The sequence below is a fragment of the Carlito syrichta genome, unplaced genomic scaffold (assembly GCF_000164805.1).
Source record: "Carlito syrichta isolate Samal-C Ts95f unplaced genomic scaffold, Tarsius_syrichta-2.0.1 Scaffold304458, whole genome shotgun sequence".
NCBI classification, from domain to species: Eukaryota; Metazoa; Chordata; class Mammalia; order Primates; family Tarsiidae; genus Carlito; species Carlito syrichta.
The window spans coordinates 155373-173977 of NW_007248554.1; the positions used below are offsets into that span (position 1 = coordinate 155373).

At 46.1% G+C, this 18605-nt stretch overlaps 1 protein-coding gene across 2 annotated transcripts in view; it reads right to left on the minus strand.

Moving 5' to 3' along the window:
* Positions 1-18605, minus strand: part of P2RX7 (purinergic receptor P2X 7) — a 57260-nt gene that overhangs the window by 30735 nt on the left and 7920 nt on the right. The window contains exons 2-4 of one of the 2 annotated variants that reach the window (XM_008059967.2): positions 3557-3725; positions 3122-3264; positions 2389-2457 (exon numbers count right to left, since the gene is read on the minus strand). In XM_008059967.2, coding sequence (XP_008058158.1) covers positions 2389-2457; positions 3122-3166 — 114 coding nt within the window. In that variant the 5' untranslated portion in view covers positions 3167-3264; positions 3557-3725. The remainder of the gene's footprint in view (positions 1-2388; positions 2458-3121; positions 3265-3556; positions 3726-18605) is intronic. The other variant, XM_008059966.2, reaches the window with a different exon arrangement.

Below are 18605 nucleotides of genomic sequence, written 5' to 3' on the forward strand. Positions count from 1 at the left end.
AAAAAAAAAAAAAAAAAAAAAAAAAAGAAAGTTTGGCTACCTTGTTGGAGAGATGATATGGAGAGACCTTGCAGAAAGGAGAAGTTTTGAGAGTTTCTGGAGAGGAAGAGATGCCCACCAATCCCTGTGTGCCAGTTGAACCTCCAAATGACACTAACCCCAGCTGCTCCCCAACTGTAACTCCATGAGAGATCCCAAGTGAGACCAGCAGAACTACCACACAGCTGAGCTCAGTCAACCACTGAACTGTGAGAGTTAATAAAATGCTTGTTGTTGGCTGGGAGCATTGGCTCATGCCTATAATCCCAGCACTTTGGGAGACCAAGGTGAGAGGATTGCCTGAGTCCACGGGTTTGAGACTAGCCCAGGCAACTTGGCGAGACCTAATCTCTACAATAAATCAAAAAATTAGCCGGGCGTGGTGGTGCATGCCTGTAGTTCCAGCCACTTGGAAGGCTGAGGCGCAAGGATTGCCTGAGCCCAGCAGGTTGATGCTGTGGTGGCCGTGAGCATGCTACTGCATTCCAGCCTGGGCAACAGAGTGAGACTCTGGCTCAAAAAAAAAAAAATGCTTGTTGTTTTAAACCCCCCTTGTTCGGTTAATTTAACAACAATAGATAACTGGAACAGATGTCTATTCATTTCAGCGTGTAACTGGGACTTAGTCACATTTATTGAGAAGCCTAGAGACAAAATGGGTGTTGATATGCAAAGATAGGAGATGAAGGTCCAATTAGACCAGTTCAAACCACCTTGTGGCATAGGTTAAAATTCCAGAGTTCCATGGTGTTGTCTAGGCTAATAGTGCCCCCACGGAGTCCCCTTTGGGTTCCAACTACTCTGAGTGACAACCTGTCTAAGGGGAGTAACATGTCATTTGAGTCATAACAGCTCGCATGTATTGAGTGCTTACACTGTACCATGCCTTGTTTTAAGTGTGTCACAGTTATTCACTCACTTATTTTCACAATCCTCAGAGCTAGGTTTCATTATTAGTCCCATTTTACAGGTAAACACATCAAGGCTCTGGGAAGTGAAGTCATCTGTTCAGGGTCACAAAGCTAAGTCAAGTTTTCAACCATTAACAGTCTAGTTACTGAGCTCAGGCTCTTAATTTCTGGGCTATCCTATCTCTCTTTCTTACAACTCTCAATAACTTGAAAAGCGTCTTTGAGTGTACATGGGAGTGGAGTGTGGCGTAGAGAGGACCAGAGTGTGGGACAAAAGAGGAACAGAGACCCTAGAGGGGATTGAAGACTGAACGCTGCTGGGAAGGAAAGTGGGAGGGATAGTTTAGTTGGACTGGCTGCCAGAGAATTCATCAGAGCAACAAGGTCAAGAGAGATGGGGACGAAATAAATGTAGAGTGGTCTTCTTTCAGGAGGAGTGTTATTGAGACAGACAATGCTGTCTTGGCTTCAAGTTTGGGTAGAAAGGATGGCAAAGTCTGTACTAGGAGTGAGCCCTCGGACCCAGAGCTCCTAGTCACTCTGGAAAATAAACCTGGTTGCCAGAGTGAGCTGGTAAGTACGACTCCGAAGGCAAGGCTGGCCCTACCCACAGGCAGGGGACCTGGCTGGGTATCACCGCCGCTGCTCCCTCCCTCGGTGTTGGGAACCATCCCTGGCAAAGCATTGTTGCCTGAGGGGGAGGAGGAGAGGGTGAAGTTCCAGGTAATGCCTGGTAGCAACTCAGAAAAGCCAGTTTTCATCTTAAGGAGCAGAGAGCAGGACCATGAAGGGACAGAACAAGACAAATACCATTTGAACAGGGAAGAAAGTTTTTGCAGAAAGCAGTAGGGGAAGGTCAAGAGTAGAGAGAGGGCAAAGCCAAGTTGGGAAAGGCTGTGTGTGGTGACGCTGGGGGGAGACTTGGGAGCATGTGCACCTGATACAGACACGGAAACGCAAACTTGAGCTGCTTGGCAATATTTCCCAGGACCAGCCCTGCAGATGGCTCACTGTGGATTATGGCAGCAGAAGCTGTGAATGAGGACACTCGAGTTCTAATCCTGGCTCTGCCTCCTGCAAGCTGTGTGACCTGTAACCTCTCCGAGTCTGTGTTCTGACCTGCAAAATGCCATTATCCTCCTAAAGTCATCGTGGGGCTTAAATGAAATGTGCGGTGATGGAAATGCTAGCAATAAGCTGCGAAGGGAGCCAGTGATGGAGGGAGAAGGGCTCCAGTCTGCACGGCCCCCTCGTACTGGAGACAGAGACCAAGGGGGACAGAAGACGATCTGGCGACTGTGGAGAGTGACCTGCCATGTCTTCTCTCCCTTCTTCCACTCAACCCAGCCCCATCCCACGAGAGAGACGGGAGCTCCATCAAAGTATGTGGGCTGGAATACATCCCAGATCCCAACTCCCTTTCGAGTCCCCTCCTTACCTCGGGACACAACCCCTGCACTTGGCCTTCTGTCTTGAGAAAGTTCGTCATCACAAAGAAGGAGTTCCCCTGCGGAGAAGGAGGAGAGGGGAAGGGAAATGCGAGGGCTTTGAGAACTACTTAATTATAACCATCCAGCTTGCTGAGCGCCTGGGGGCGAACCTCTCACTCTTCTAAGCTTCTAGAAATCGGGACAGAATAAGCTGAGGGCTCAATATGAAAGCGGGATGGGCCGTCCTGCTGAGCCAAGGGAGAGCAAATGGATTGAGGAGTCATTTTCCACACCAGCCTCAAAAGCAGCCTTTTCATAATGTTGCCACGGTAAAATCCCATTACATTGAAATTCAGGAGACCTGGGGAGGCAGGGGCGGGGGAGTAGACGTCGTTGGAACGCTGTTCAGATTTTTCAGGACTTTAATTAAAGGGCAGTAAGGCATCGTCCCACCCGAGCAATAGCAGGATTGGAGTGATCCACTGTTAGAAACAAACAGCTTGGGCTTCATGGAGTTTTGCAAAGCTATTTAGCTTGCTGGGGCTGCAAGCGTGCCCTTTTGTCCCCTCCCCCCCCCAATCTGCTTTTTTGGCATTCTCAACCCCACTTTAATCTCTACTTTTTGGCAATTCTGCTTTTATTTTCTCTACTTGCAACTTTAGACAGTCACACGCCTTTTCTCTGTGACCCACACCTTTCCTCTCTTTGTCATTCACATCCTTTCTCTGTGCCAAAATGCACCCAAGAATGGTCTCCTGGGGACAGCTTTTGTTGATAAAATGCCATGTGAACACTGTTGAAGGGCTGGTGCTCTCTGGGTAGAAAGTTCTTTGCCCTTCTGAATCTAGGCAGACCTCGCTGACGGTGGCTCTGCTTCTAAAAAGCTGTGTATAAATCAGGTATGAGTGAATCAAATTGTGCTTTAAATGCACTGGGACATGCTGCTATTTTGAGAAACCCTGTAGGACTTGATAAAGTAAAGAATCATCTTCTTTGAGCTGTTGGATCCGACCCAGTTTTGCAATTTTTAGGTTTTCTCAGTTGGGATTTTCACAGAGTTTTTTAAATAGGGCCAGTGTTTTTCTGGAGTGAGGCTCTGGGTTCCAGGGGAAGGAGATGAGGCCCTGGTGACAGTGACCAGGGATGAGTCGTGGGGGAATGCTGCTAGGTACTCACCTGCAAAGGGAAGGTGTAATCTGCGGTGTCCAGGACACTTTGCACCAACTTGGTCACTTCATTCTCCACAACCTTCTCCTTCACCTCTGCTATCCCTTTCACCTTGGTGTGCACAGAACTGATGACAGACTCTTTCCGCTGGTACAACTTGTCACTCACCAAAGCAAAGCTAAATGACAGATGCAGAAAAGCATCAGTGAGAGGCACAGTGTCGTGCTTTGGGATATAGGCTCTGAAAGTGGCTTCCTTTCAAATCCTAGCTCTGCTAGGCGAACTGCTTCTCTGTAACTCATTTTCCCTTGCTGCAAAGTGGGAAAAATAGTTGTACCTACTTCATGGGATTGTGGTGAGGATTAACCGAGATATGTATGCACATTCCTTTGCAAAGCATCTGGCACACACTTGCTATAGGAAAATGATTGCTTCCAATCCCATGATTTAATATTGCTTAATATGGACTCTATTTTTTTTTTTTTAAGTTGGAGTCTCACTCTGTCGCCCAGGTTGGAGTGCAGTGGCAGGCTCACAACCACCGCAGCCTCAACCTGCTGGGTTCAGGTGATACTTCTGCCTCAGCCTTCCAAGTAGCTGGAACGACAGGCACATGCCACCATGCCCAGCTAATTTTTTGATTTATTTCAGAGATGTGATCTCAACAAATTGCCCAGGCTGGTCTTGAACCTGTGGGCTCAGGCAATCCTCTCAATTCGGCCTCCCAAAGTGTTGGGATTATAGGTGTGAGCCACTGTGCCCGGCCATATGGACTCTAATTTATATGACAGTTTCTCAGATGATCATTCTCAACTCTGGGTGGGTGCACAAACTTTGTCTTGGGGCTGAGTAACACACCAGCACCTTCTGATATAAGGCTGGGGCTGGCAGGTCAGCCACCTGCTTACACCCACCTGCTTTATAAGTCATACAGAGAATCGCAGTGACTCTTTACGGAGTACTTAATACATGCCAAATGTCCCCCACGCGTCATCTCCCTTGATCCTTACAACAATATGAAGAGTTACTGTGAGCATCACCCTTTTGTAGATGAGGAAATGGGCTTAGAGAGGTAGAGAAACTTGCCCGAGGTCACAAGCGAGACAGTGGCAGAACTGAGGTTGGTGACTGGTGTACTTCCTAACCCAGAGCCAGTCGCTTAATCATGTGCTATACCTGTTCACAGATTATATGGCTCTGCCTCTGGTTTTCTTCCATTAAATCAGTCCATTAGCTGTTAACACCTTTAGAATTTTAGTCTAAATTATTTTAGTGGTGGGAAGGTCTGTCCACACAATGGAAAAGCATTCAGCCATACAAGGGAATAAAGCACTGATACATGCTAAAATGTGGATGCACCTTGACAACATTATGTCCACTAACTCAAAGAGGCCAGTCATAGTATTGTATGATTCCATTTATAAAAATATACAGAAGAGGTAAATCCACTGAGACAGAAAGTGGTTTAGTAGTTGCCAGGGAATGGGGCAAGGAAGAAATGAGGAGCAAGCCGGGCTCGGTGGCTCAGCCTGTAATCCCGCGCTTTTGGGAGGCTGAGGTGAGTGGATTGCCTGAGCCCGTGGGTTCGAGACTTGCCTGGGCAACTTGGCGAGACCTCATCTCTACAATAAATCAAAAATCAGTCGGGCATGGTAGCGTGCGCCTGTAGTTCCAGCTACTCGGAAGGCTGAGGTGGAAGGATCGCCGGAGCCCAGCAGGTCGAGGCTGCGGTGGCCGGGAGCGGCCACTGTACTCCAGTCTGGGTTACAGAGTGAGACTCCAACTCAAAAAAAAAAAAAAAAAAAAGAAATGAGAAGTGACTGCTAATGGGCATAGGGTGCCCTTTGGAGGCAATGACATTGTTTTGGAAGTAGATAAAGATGTTGGCCACACGATGCCAAATGCCACTGAATTGTTCATTTTGAAATAGTTCATTTTATGATATCTGAATTTTAATTCTCCTGTAAAAAAATAAAATATATATATATTTACAGATACAGATATGCTGTAGAAATATAAAAACAAACAAGGGAATGCCAAATGCTGGATGATTTTTTTTTGTATATGTGGTCTCCATGTGTTGTCCAGACTGGGGTGTAGTGGCCATTCACAGGCACAGGCATAGCTCACTACAGCCTTGAACTCCTGGGCTCAAGGGATCCTCCTGCCTCTGCCTCCTGAGCAGCTGGAACTTACCATGCCTAGATTTAGGATGATGTTTATAAGGGAAAGGAAAGAGAATGGGATGAAGAATGAATTTGCCAAGAGCAAAACTTGTTAGTAATGCTTTATTTCTTAAATCGGCTGGTGGTTCATGAGTGTTATATTTTTCATAATACATTTCAGAACTTCTATAACATTATTTTAAAAAGAACGATTGTCAAGTCGGGTGCGGTATCTCATACCTGTAAGCAAGGCACTTTGGGAGGTGGAGGTGAGAGGATTGTCTGAGTCCAGGGGTCCGAGACCAGCCTGGGCAACTTGGTGAGACCTCGTCTCTACAGTAAGTCAAAAAATTAGCCAGGCATGGTGGTGCATGCCTGTGGTTTCAGCTACTTGGAAGGCTGAGGCAGAAGAATCACCTGAGCCCAGCAGGTCAATGTTGAGGTGGCTGTGAGAGCGCCACTGCACTCCAGCCTGGGTGATAGAGACTCCAACTCAAAAAAAAAAAAAGATTGTCAAGAAAGACAATGGAATTAGAGATCTAGATTTGGGACCCAATCTGCATGTATAAGACAGAGTTATTAAATAGAATTTCACAGACAAATAGGATAATACTTGTTCAGTATATATCAACCTCGCATCACAACACTTACATGGTATGTGCAATGCTGTTTTTTTTTTAAGTGAGAAAGCAGGATTTATTGAGAGGACAGAAAAGCTCCCACAGTGGGAGGGGACCCGAGGGGGTTGCCTGCAATGTTGTTTTGTGATGACTATTGCAATACTCTCCCAGAACAACACTGGATCATTTTACCTACCATTTGAAAAGTTTAATTCTGATCACTCGTATTTATTCCAGAATGTGCAACATATTATAGATCAGTCTTAATAGAATCAAGCCTTTCACAAACAGAAAACTCGTTTTTGTATCACAATGAACATGTAAATTTTAAGAATTAAAATGCAGCCGGGCACCGTGGCTCAGCCTGTAATCCCAGTGCTTTGGGAGGCTGAGGTGAGTGGATTGCCTGAGCCCGCAGGTTCGAGACCCGCCTGGGCAACTTGGCGAGACCTCATCTCTACAATAAATTGAAAAAATCAGCCGGGCATGGTAGTGCACGCCTGTAGTTCCAGCTACTTGGAAGGCTGGGGCAGAAGAATCGCTGGAGCCCAGCAGGTCGAGGCTGTGGTGACCAGGAGCGGCCACTGCACTCCAGTCTGGGCGACAGAGTGAGACTCCAACTCAAAAAAAAAAAAAAAGGAATTAAAATGCTAATCCAGGCGCTGCACTCATAATCCCAGCACTTTGGGAGGTCGAGACCAGCCTGAGCATCTTGGGGAGACCTCATCTCCACAATAAATCCAAAAAATCAGCAGCCTGGGCAACAGAGTGAGACTCCAACTCAAAAAAAAAAAAAAAAAAAAGGAATTAAAATGCTACACAGCTGTGTCAAAGGAAAAAAAAGGAATGAAGGAGAGTTTGCATACTTACTTGTCAGAGGAGATGCCTGGTCACAAAAGAGAGCAGTATCCTGCCCTTTGGAAAGAACATTCTAACAAGCATTCCAGCTATACTCCCTGAACTTGCTTGGTGACTCAGACAAGCCATGTCACCTTTCTGGGTCGTAGGTTTAGTCCTAGAATGAGGGAACAACTCCAGCCTCCCTATTCCCTATGTCCTTTTGGGTTTAAGAAGCTACAATCCTCGCAGTCTATAGAAGGCAAAGCCACCGGGGCCTGGAGTGAACCAGAACGTGAAGGAGTTGGAGATTTAGCTGGGCCCGATAGGATGGGTAGGTTACCAGACACAGTAGAATGTGTCTATAGACTCATCTACTCAGGAGGCTGAGGTGAGAAGATTGCTTGAGTCTAGGAGTTCGAGACCAGCCTGGGCAACCTAGCCTGTCTCTTAAAAAAAATGAGGAGCGGGGAGATGAAAGCTGGAGAGAGTCTGAGAAAGTGGAAGAGAGCTAATGGGAGAGAAACCGGGGACGTCATGGGGTACTCACAGCAAGTCTGGCTGAGGAGGAGTCCTGGAGTGGTGGCGGAGGAGTGAGGATGGAGTGTGAGGCTGGGCCCACATAAACCTCAGGCAGCTGTGCTGAACTCACCACCAATGTAAAGGAAGGTGCCCGCCATGAAGACATTCTTCAGCATCCCGATCCACATGCTCTGAATATGAGTGACTTTTACAGACTTATACTGGCACCTCGGCTGGGATTGGCCCCATGCCAGCAAGCCACCAAGCTTAGATGGTTCTCGAAGCGCCTCAGGGAGGATGTACCTCTCAGCAAAGTCTCTCTCCTGTAAAGAGCCCGGGCTTGCAGAGCAAAGGTAATGCCAAAGGAATGTGCTCTTAAAATGAACTGGCCTCTTATCCCTTTAGCCCATGATAGCACAGGGCCAGCAGACATCTTCATGGGCCACTAAAGAACTGTGCATACCAGGCACTGTGCCTGCAGTGCCACATGGGGAAGTTGGGCCCTCAGCCTCTGTTTCTCTTATTTAAAATCCTGAAGCTGGGTGCAGTGGCTCATGCCTGTAATCCCAGCACTTTGGGAGGATAAGGTGAGAGAACTGCCTGAACCCATGGGCTTGTGACCAGCCTGGGCAACATGGTAAGACTTCATCTCTACAATAAATCAAAAAATTAGCTCAGTGTGGTGGCGTGTGCTTGTAGTTCCAGCTACTTGGAAGACTGAGGCGGAAGGATTGCCTGAGCTAAGCAGGTTGAGGCTGCGGTGGCTGTGAGCATGCCACTACACTCCAGTCTGGTCAACAGAGTGAGACTTTGACTCAAAAAATAAAATAAAATAAAATAAAATAGTAAAATCCTAAGAGAAGAATCTGATCAGATCCGTCGCCGGTCTACTCAGCTGTGGGGTGGGGGCAGGACTAGCAAGGAGTGAAGGCAAAAAGAGATGGGTGGAGAACATGGGGAGAGCCAGAACCCCCAAGGCAAGTCAAATACTGACTGTATTCATTTCCAGTTGCTGCTGTAACAAATGACCAAGAACTTAGTGGCTCACAAAAACACGAATGTGTTATCTTGCAGTTCTGGAGGTTAGATGCCTAAAATCAGTCTAATAGTTAAAATCAAGGTGGTAGCATGGCTGCTTCCTTCTGGAGGCTTTATGGGAGAAACTGTTCCTTGCTTTCTCCAGTTTCCAGAGGCTGTGTTGTCATCTCCAGGCTCACAGCCACATCACTCCAACCTCTGCTTCTGCTGTCACATCTGTTTTCTAACTTTGACCCTCTTGCCTCCTGTTCATAAGGACCCTGGTGATGACATTGGGGCCACTCTGATAACTGAGAATAAACTCCCCATCTCAAGATCTTGAACTTATTCACGTCTGCATAGTCATAAGTTCCAGGAATCTGAGCATGGAGATCTTTGAGGGACCATTCTTTAGTCTACCACAATGTGACAGGCCTGTTCTAGCTTTATAAGAAGCCCCTATTCACCCTCCTCCCACCTTTCCTTGAGCTAGCTGGAATGGGTACCTTGCTACCCACAGCTTGACAGAGACATCTTCTATTTCCCTTTCGCTCTTGAATTTCTTCTCGTCATTCAGTACATCTGGTAAGTGCTTCCTTCTCATACTGCCCATATACGCTCTCTCTTCATTCGATAAACACCACCAAAACACAATATTTTCTACACATCCTACCATATGGTGAACAGGGGATAAGTCCTAATGGATTAGTTAATGTTTACCAATTAGCTATACATGATAAATGAAAGTCCTGGACTTGAGCCTCAGAAACCAATTATGCAAACACAAACATGGACTGCCCAACGTGGCAGAGGTTTATATAAAGAGGTCCAAAAATTTTAGATAACTTTAAGCTCAGATGAGTCAACACTGTGTTATTTCATCCAGAAAAAACAGTGTTGTCTTAAGCTTCAGGAAGAGAAGTTGAGGATTTCACTCTTAGGTGGTGGTGCCATGCCCAGTGACCTGGGTCCTGATTAGACCACAGTAGAAGCCCTGTGTTTAGGTTTTATGAGACATGTTTTTAAAGGAAATCTTTTGGGTTGTTGTAAAAGTGTGACTATCACAGAGAAGCAACGAACATGAAAAGCTTCCAACATGCTGGAGAAACTGGCCCTCCTAGGGCTAATTATTGGATAATTGCTAAAAATAACAAACTAATCCCCCGTGCACAAACCAACCAACCCTGAGTCCATACTCCCAAATGTCTCCTTACTTAGATGCTCACACACCAAGCTAATATTCCTCCTGCCCTAAATCAACTCAGAGCCAGGTACCAGACAACTAGGGACAGCCCCTGTGCTCCAAAGTCTGCTAGAATTATTCACATTAGCCATTTCTAGGCTATTGACTTTGCCTTGCCTTCCTTTCCCACGAAAACTCCAGTAAAGACTGTGGCCTAAGCTCTCTGTCTTCCTCCTGATTCACCTTGGTGCATCCTCCTGTATAGGGCTCTGCCTGTATGCCACCTCTCTGGTTTCTCAGGGAACTGTAACATTAAAGTTTTCTTTCAATGTCATTTACTTTTTATGTCATCACTCAGTCACCTTTATAGATTAATATCCAGTCACAAATCACCCCCAGAGGCAATCACTGTTGAAACTTTTTGCGTCTCTTTCAGACATCTCTTTATGTCCATACCTAGGCACACAAATAGATGTAACCGACATTACAAATGTGGCCACACTCTATATACTATCTTGTGACTCACTCTTGTTACGCAATAATATGTTATTAATTCTTTCCATGACAATAAGGACAAATCTATGATAAAGCTAGATCTATGATACATAATAATTTTCATATGTATGAATGGCTAAAGAGTATTCTAGTGTTTAGTTTGAACTTATGAAAATGTCCATTTTGTAGACTATAACCGAAGAATACAGGCAGTTCCATACAGTTCAACCTAAGAGGTACATTGTGATAACTTGCCAGCCAATCTCAAGGACGGATACTTAACTGGAAGCTTTGTTCAGTTTTCCCAATTATAAACATTTTTGGGTAACCCTAATATAGTCCTTAGTGTGCCAATCACTCTGCAAAGTATATTTTATCAGCATACATTAACTATTTCAATTCTTGCTCCCCCAACACCAAAAAAACAAAACCCTGTAAGAAAGGTACTAGAGTTATCCCCACCTAATAGCTAAGCAAACTATGGCATGGACAAAGTAAGAAATTTGTCTAAAGTCACATGATAAATAGCAGCACCAGATCTGAACCCAGCAGGTAACTCCACAGCCTCAGTTCTCTTGGATGCTATGATACATGGAATTATTTTCTTAATTTCTCTTTCAAACGTTCATTGCTGGTGTTTGGAAATACAATTTTTGTATGCTGATCTTGTTTCTTGCAACTTTACTGAATTGGTTTATTAGCTCTATCTAATCATGTTTTGTGAATTCTTTTTTTTTTTTAGTTACAGTCTCACTCCATCGCCCCGACTGGAGTGCAGTGGCACGCTCATGGTCACTCCAGCATCAACCTGCTGGGCTCCAACAATCCTTCCACCTCAGTCTTCCAGGTAGCCAGAACTACAGGCAAGCACTACCACGCCGGCTAATTTTTAATTTTATTGTAGAGACAAGGTCTCACCAAGTTGTCCGGGCTGGTCTCGAACCCGTGGGCTCAAGCAATCCAATTGCCTCGGCCTTCCACAGTGCTGGGATTAGAGGCGGAGCCACCGAGCCCGGCCATTTTGTGAATTCTTTGCAATTCTTCATATATGTATCTAGATCTATCTCCATATAGAAAGGATCATGTGATCTGTGAGTAAAGATAGTTTGATTTCATCCTTTCCAATCTGGATGCTTGTTATTGCTTTTTCTTGCCTAACTTCTCTGGCTAGAACTTCCAGTACAATAGTACAATGTTGTATAGCAGCAGCGAAAGTGGGCATCTATGTCTTGTCTCTGATCTCAGGGAGAATGTGCTCGGTCTATGCACCTAACCACTATGCTCACATCTGTCCATCCTGCATTCATGTTGCCAGGAATGCTTGCACAAGCATCTTCTCACACCTAAGACATTAAGTCTTTAGGATACACTTCTGAGTCAAAGAGTGTGCACAATGACCAGGCTTGGTGGCTCAGCCTGTAATCCCAGCACTTCGGGAGGCCGAGGCGAGTGGATTGCCTGAGGTCACAGGTTCGAGACCAGCCCGGGCAACTTGGCGAGACCTTGTCTCTACAATAAAATAAAAAATAGCCGGGTGTGGTAGTGGGCACCTGTAGTTCCGGCTACTCAGAAGGCTGAGGCAGAAGGATCGCCGGAACCCGGCAGGTCAACACTGGGGTGGCCGTGAGTGTGCATGCCACTGCACTCCAGCCTGGGCGAAGGAGTGAGACTCCAACTCAAGAAAAAAAAAAAAAGAAAGAAAGAGTGTGCACATTTTATATTACAAATCATTTTGCAAAATCACAAAAGCTTGAGCCATTTCAGGCTTCTACCAGCAAAGCAAGAGTGTGTATAATACCTTTTAAAAGGGATTGACAGACAAGAGGGTGGTCGGGTGAACATGCATGAAACAGTAAAGGTCTGGACACCATATTGGGAGCACATGGTCAGAGGGATTGGGGATATTAGTTTGAAGAAGAGAGACAACAGCAGTCATTTGAAGAGTATTAGGTGGAAGAAGGAACACAGGCCAAAACTCTAACCAAAGGTGAAAACTACAGGGAACAGATTTTGGCACAATATAAGAAAAAAATGTCTAACAACTAGAGCAGAACAGGACGAGCATGGTGGCTCATACCTGCAATCCCAGTGCTTTGTTTGGGAGGCTGAAGGGGGAGGATTATTTGAGGCCGGGAGTTTAACACCAGCCTGGGCAACATAGCAAGACTCTGTCTCTACAAAAAAAAAAAAAAAGAGTAGAACAGGAGTTTTCCTTATAGTTGCCAGTTATTGATGGTGAAGACATGATGACAATAATGATGGTGACGATAATCTTCATTTATCCCATAAGCTTCTTCCTCTCTCCTACCTCCTTTCCATCTGCATTTCAACATCATTTCTCATCTTAAAAATACCCCCACCTTGATCCCACATTCTCCTACCTCACTCGATGTCTCTCTTCTTTGGAGCCAAGTCATCTTTACAGAGTGAGTCATCACATTCATTCACTCCTCCACCCACTCCAGCCTGGCTCCCACCCCCACTATTTCACTAAAGCCTCTCTTACCAAGTAAACAACCACGTCACTGTCCCTAAACCCAATAGATATACCAAGACCTGATCTTCCTAGAACTCTCAGCAGCAGTTGACACCCTGACCATGTACCACTTTCCTCGGCTTCCGGGAATCCACATTCTCCTTACTTTCTCTGAGTCTCTGTGGTTACTCCATCTCAGAATCCTTTGGGGTCTTCCGTGCTCCCCACCCCTGAAAGGTTATTGCTCCTCAGGGGTCTGGTCAAGGCCCCCGTGCTTTCCCATCTGTGTCTTCTCTTGCTGGCCAGTTGCAGCCGTTTTCATGGCTCTAGTTACTATCTATATGCTAGTGATATATAAATCTCTCTCTCTACCTCCACACTCATATATCCAACTACCCACTGAACATCTATAGTTGTACAACCCATAGACATTTCAAACTCAATGCCTTCAGTTATGAACTCATCTTCCACCCCAAACTGGCCTTTTCTCCTGCATTTCCTACCCCAGTAAGTTGCTCCACCACCCACCAATTACCCAAGCCAAAAGCAAGGTGTACTCCTTGACTCATCCTCACCCTCATTTCTCAACATCCACTCAATTGACAAATCCTATTGTTTATCTTTGTAATATTACTCAAATCTGTCCATGTCTCTCCTCTACCTCTATCCTCAGTCCAGGTCACCATCCATTCTCATCTGGTCTCCTAAATGGCCTCCTTTCCTCCAGCCTTATTCCGTCCCCTCCACATTCTACACTGTATACTTTAGTGAGAGTGTGGATTCTGGAGCGAGACGCTCGGGTTCAGTCTTGGCTCTTCCACTTACTAGCTACATGACCTTGGGTAAGTTACTTTCTCTTTCTGGGCCATTTCCTCTTCTATAATAAGGGGATGTTAGTATTATGTTGGGCAGGGTTTCTAATCAAACAGCAGAATCTGCTCTGCTGAGTTTAAGAAGAAAGGTTGTTTAGAAAAGGCAAATCTATAAAGGCAAAGAGTAGATTTAGTGGTTGCCTGAGCTGGGGCAACCACTAAGGGTGGAAACGGGGAGTGACTGTAAAGGATATGAAGGGTCTTATTGGGGTGATGAGAAGTTCTAATACTGAATTGTGGTGATGGCTGCACAAATTGGCAAGTTTCCTAAGTCATTGAAATGTGTACTTAAAATGGGTGATTTTATGATATGTAAATTAAACATCAATAATATTGTGAAAAAATAAAGGAAGACATTAATTTTTAAAGTTTGTTAAGCAAAGCAGTTCATACAATCTTTTGGAGGGCCTAAAACCGGGTTCACTTATACACAACACAGCCAAGAACACCACTCTGGGAGCAGGGGCTGTACCAGAGAAAAGATCTCTGCCAGCCACTATCCTTTTCTTGTGTGGGAACTCACAAACAGGGAGCAGCCTGTGTCAATGGTGTTTGGGACCAGGTGCTAGGATCTTGATCACTGCTGTTCCTAAGTGAGCTGAATGCCCTCGGGGCCACCCCTCTTGTACTAGACTGAATAATGGCCCCCAATATATCAGGTCCTAATCCCTGGACATTTATGTGGGGGGAAAAAGGTCTTCCCACAGCATTGAGAATCAAATTCCAACTCATACTGTAGTTTGCTCTCAGTTTTACAGATGTGATGGATTTTGAGATGGTAAGATTATCTCTAGCCGGGCTCTGTAGCTCAGCCTGTAATCCCGCGCCTTTGGGAGGCTGAGGTGAATGGATTGCCTGAGCCTGCGGGTTCGAGACCCGCCTCGGCAGCGAGACCTCATCTCTACAATAAATCAAAAAATCAGCCAGGCGTGGTAGCGCACACCTGTAATTCTGGCTACTCGGAAGGCTGAGGCGGAAGAATCGCAGGAGCCCAGCAGGTCGAGGCTACGGTGGCCGGGAGTAGCCACTGCACTCCAGTCTGGGCGACAGAGTGAGACTCCAACTCAAAAAAAGAAAAAAAAAAAAAAAGATTATCCTTGATTATCCAGTCGGGCTGTAAGTGCCATTACATGTGTCCTTATAAGAGAGAAGTAAAAGGAAACTTGACACACAGAGGAGAAAGCCATGCGAAGACAGAGCAGAGAAAGATTTGAAGACACTGGCCTTGACGAACGGAACAATACAACCATAGCCTAGGAACCCCAGTGACCATCAGAAGCTGGAAAAGGTAGGAGACAGATTCTCCCCTCCAGCCTCCAGAGGGATTATGGTCCTGCTGGCATCTTGATTTTGGCCCAGTGATCCTGATTTTAGACATCTGACCCCCAGAACTGAGACAGAATAAATTTCGGTTCTTTTAAACCATCAAGTCTGTGAGTATTTGCTACGGCAGCCCTAGGAAACGAATACCTGGCCAAGAGAACATGTAGAGAGACCCTATACTGCATGTTTAAACATTTAGAAGTCATAAGAAAAATTAAAATAAAATGTGTTCTCTCATCTACCCTGATCAATATACCTTTATTACACCTGGAAGACCAGAATCAAATTCGGAATTCTTAGACCCCTCAGAAGTCTGTGCCAGAGCCTGGAGGTGCTGGTTGAAAAGGCTCCTATCCCTTCTCACCTCACTTCTGGATCCTTCCACACATATATATGGATGCCCCAGACTACATGCCAGATTCCCTCTACACCCTGCCTCTGCAAACAGCTGCCACTTGGCCACCCCTTGGGCCTAAGAATATGCCCATGAGTGCTATAGTTCCCTTTCAAGAGGATAAATCTGGAAAGAGGTTCATGGCCATTTGGGAGGAGAATTCTGGGATCCAGGGTGCCCGGAACACAGCTGGATGGGAGTAAAACTCTGAGTGGGCACATTCTGCCCCGTGACAGGATTCTAAGATGATCCAAAATTTCCTGTATCCTGGTGTATACACCACAGAACTTTAAGCATGATGGGTATTTTATTCTCATGATTAGGTTAGGTTATGAGGTATAGATGACCTTAAAACAGGATGATTATCTTGCTGTGCCTAACCCAATCATATGAGTCCCCTTTAAAACAAGAGACCAGGCATGGTGGCTCAAGCCTGTAATCCCAGCACTTTAGGAGGCCGAGGTGAAGGGATTGCCTGAGCTCAGAGGTTCAAGATTAGCCTGAGAAACATGGCGAGACCCCGTCTCTACAATAAATCAAAAATTAGCCAGGTGTGGTAGCACACATCTGTAGTTCTGGTTGCTTGGAAGGCTGAGGCAGAAGGATTGCTGGAGCCCAGCAGGTCGACGCTGGGGTGGCAGTGAGTGTGACACAGCACTCCAACCTGGGTGACAAAGTGAGACTCCAACTCAAAAAAACCAAAAAACTAAAAACAAAAGCAAAACAAAACCGGAGAACATTCTATTATTCATTCCAGGAGAGAAGTTAGCAATTTGAAGCATGAGAACAATTCGTTGTGTCTCACTGGCTTGAAAATGGAGAGGGCTGGCCAGAAGTGGTGGCTCACATCTGTAATCCCAGCACTTTCAGAGGCAGAGGGGAGAGGATTGCCTGAGCTGAAAAGTTCGAGATCAGTCTGGGCAACTTGGCAAGACTTTGTCTCTACAATAAATAAAAAAATTAGACAGGTGTGGTGGCGCGTGCCTGTGGTTCCAGCTGCTTGGAAAGCAGAGGTGGAAGGATCACCTGAACCCAGCAGGTCAAGGCTGCGGTAGTCATGAGTGTGCCCCTGTACTCCAGCCTGGGTGACAGAGTGAGGGGAAAAAAAGGAAAGAAAATGAAGAGGACCACATGGGGCAAGGAATGTGGGAGGACTTCAGGATCTGAGAGTGGCCCCTGGCTGGCAGTTAGCAAGTAATCAGGGCTCTCAGTCCTACAGTCTCCAGTGATTGAATTCTGCCAACAACATGAATGAGCTTGGAGGTGAATTTTCCCCAGAGTCCCCAGACAAAGACTCAACCTGCTGACCCTTTGACTTAGGCCTATGGAGCTGTATTAGTTTCTACTGTTGTGTAATGAATAGAAACGAATACAGTCCCACAGATCCTTTATTCCATAGGGAAATTCACAGTCCACAGAGGGACAGAGCAGAGTCCTCTAAAGCATGGGGTCCCAGGAAAGGGATCCCCTACTGTATAGGTCAAAGGGCAATACTGCCCCCCCTACTCCTGAATTTGAATTTCACTCACATCCACCACCCCGTGTTGTTCCCTGTGTGTTGAAGTGTTGTCTGGTGCTTCTGTCTGAAAGGCTAGGCTATGTCCTAGCTTCAGGGGACATTAAGACAAGACATGTATTAGAGATGTGGAGCTCATAACACAGGGAGTTCCCCAAACATGGTTAGGCTGCTTAGATCATGATCACCCACTCTGAGAACCAGTTTTATAGGATTATTTATGAAGATCAAATGTCACATGCTAAGAACAAAACCTGGTACATGCTAAGGCCTCAGCAGTACTCAGTAGGTATTATTCCATTTCAAGCACAATGGTCTCTCTGAAATGAAAATATAAGCTTAAAACCCTTAATGTGGCCGGGCTTGGTGGCTCAGCCTATAATCCCAGTACTTTTGGAGGCCAAGGAAAGCAGATTGCCTGAGTCCGTGGGTTCAAGACCAGCTTGGGCAACTGGGCGAGACCTTGTCTCTACAATAAATCAAAAATTAGCTGGGCGTGGTAGTGCACGCCTGTAGTTCTGGCTACTTGGAAGAATCGCCGAAGCCCAGCAGGTCAGCGCTGGGGTGGCCGTGAGCATGTGTGCCATTGCACTCCAGCCTGGGAGACAGAGTGAAACTCTGACTCAAGAAAAAACCCCTAATGTTTCATGTTTGAAATCATCTAATAACTACGGTTTAGGAAGAAAACTCTCCATGCCTTCTCAATGTCCTTAGGAGGAAGCTTAAGACATTACAGCCTGGACCCTGTCAGCTTCCCCAGTCTGACCTTGGTTTCACCTTCTTGGTCATTGTCTATGCCAGCTGTGGGCCCACAAATAAGCCATATAATCTTCCCCTTTCTCTTCCCAGCACTGTGATAACAACCCAGTCGTTAGCCTGGGCTGGGTGGCATGCCCAGAAGCCTGTGGATGCAAGAGAGAAGCCTCCACCATTGCACCCTGAAATGAGAAAAACAGACACTGAGCCAGGATTTTATAAAGCTAAAGTAATTCATTTGAAAGGACCATGCTTGGCCGGGCTCAGTGGCTCAGACTATAATCCCATCACTTTGGGAGGCCAAAGTGAGTGGATTGCCTGAGACTGCAGGTTCGAGACCAGCCCGGACAACTTGGCGAGACCTCATCTCTACAATAAATAAAAAACAATTAGCTGGGTGTGGTAGTGTGCGCCTGTAGTTCCAGCTACTTGGAAGGCTGAGGCAGAAGGATAGCTGGAGCCCAGCAGGTCAGCTCTGGGGTGGCCGTGAGTGTGACACTGCTCTCCAGCCTGGGCAACAGAGTAAGACTCCAACTCAAAAAAAAAAAAAAAGGACCATGCTTATTATTATTATTATTTGAGATTATGTGTTTCTGACTTAAAAAAAAAGTTTTGAGCCAGGCTCGGTGGCTCAGCCTGTAATCCCGCAACTTTGGGAGGCTGAGGTGAGTGGATGGCCTGAGCCCACGGGTTCAAGACCCGCCTGGGCAACTTGGTGAGACCTCATCTCTACAATAAATCAAAAATCAGCCGGGTGTGGTAGCGCGTGCCTGTAATTCCAGCTACTCGGAAGGCTGAGGCGGAAGGATCGCCGGAGCCCAGCGGGTCGAGGCTGCGGTTGCCAGGAGCGGCCACTGCACTCCAGTCTGGGCAACGGAGTGA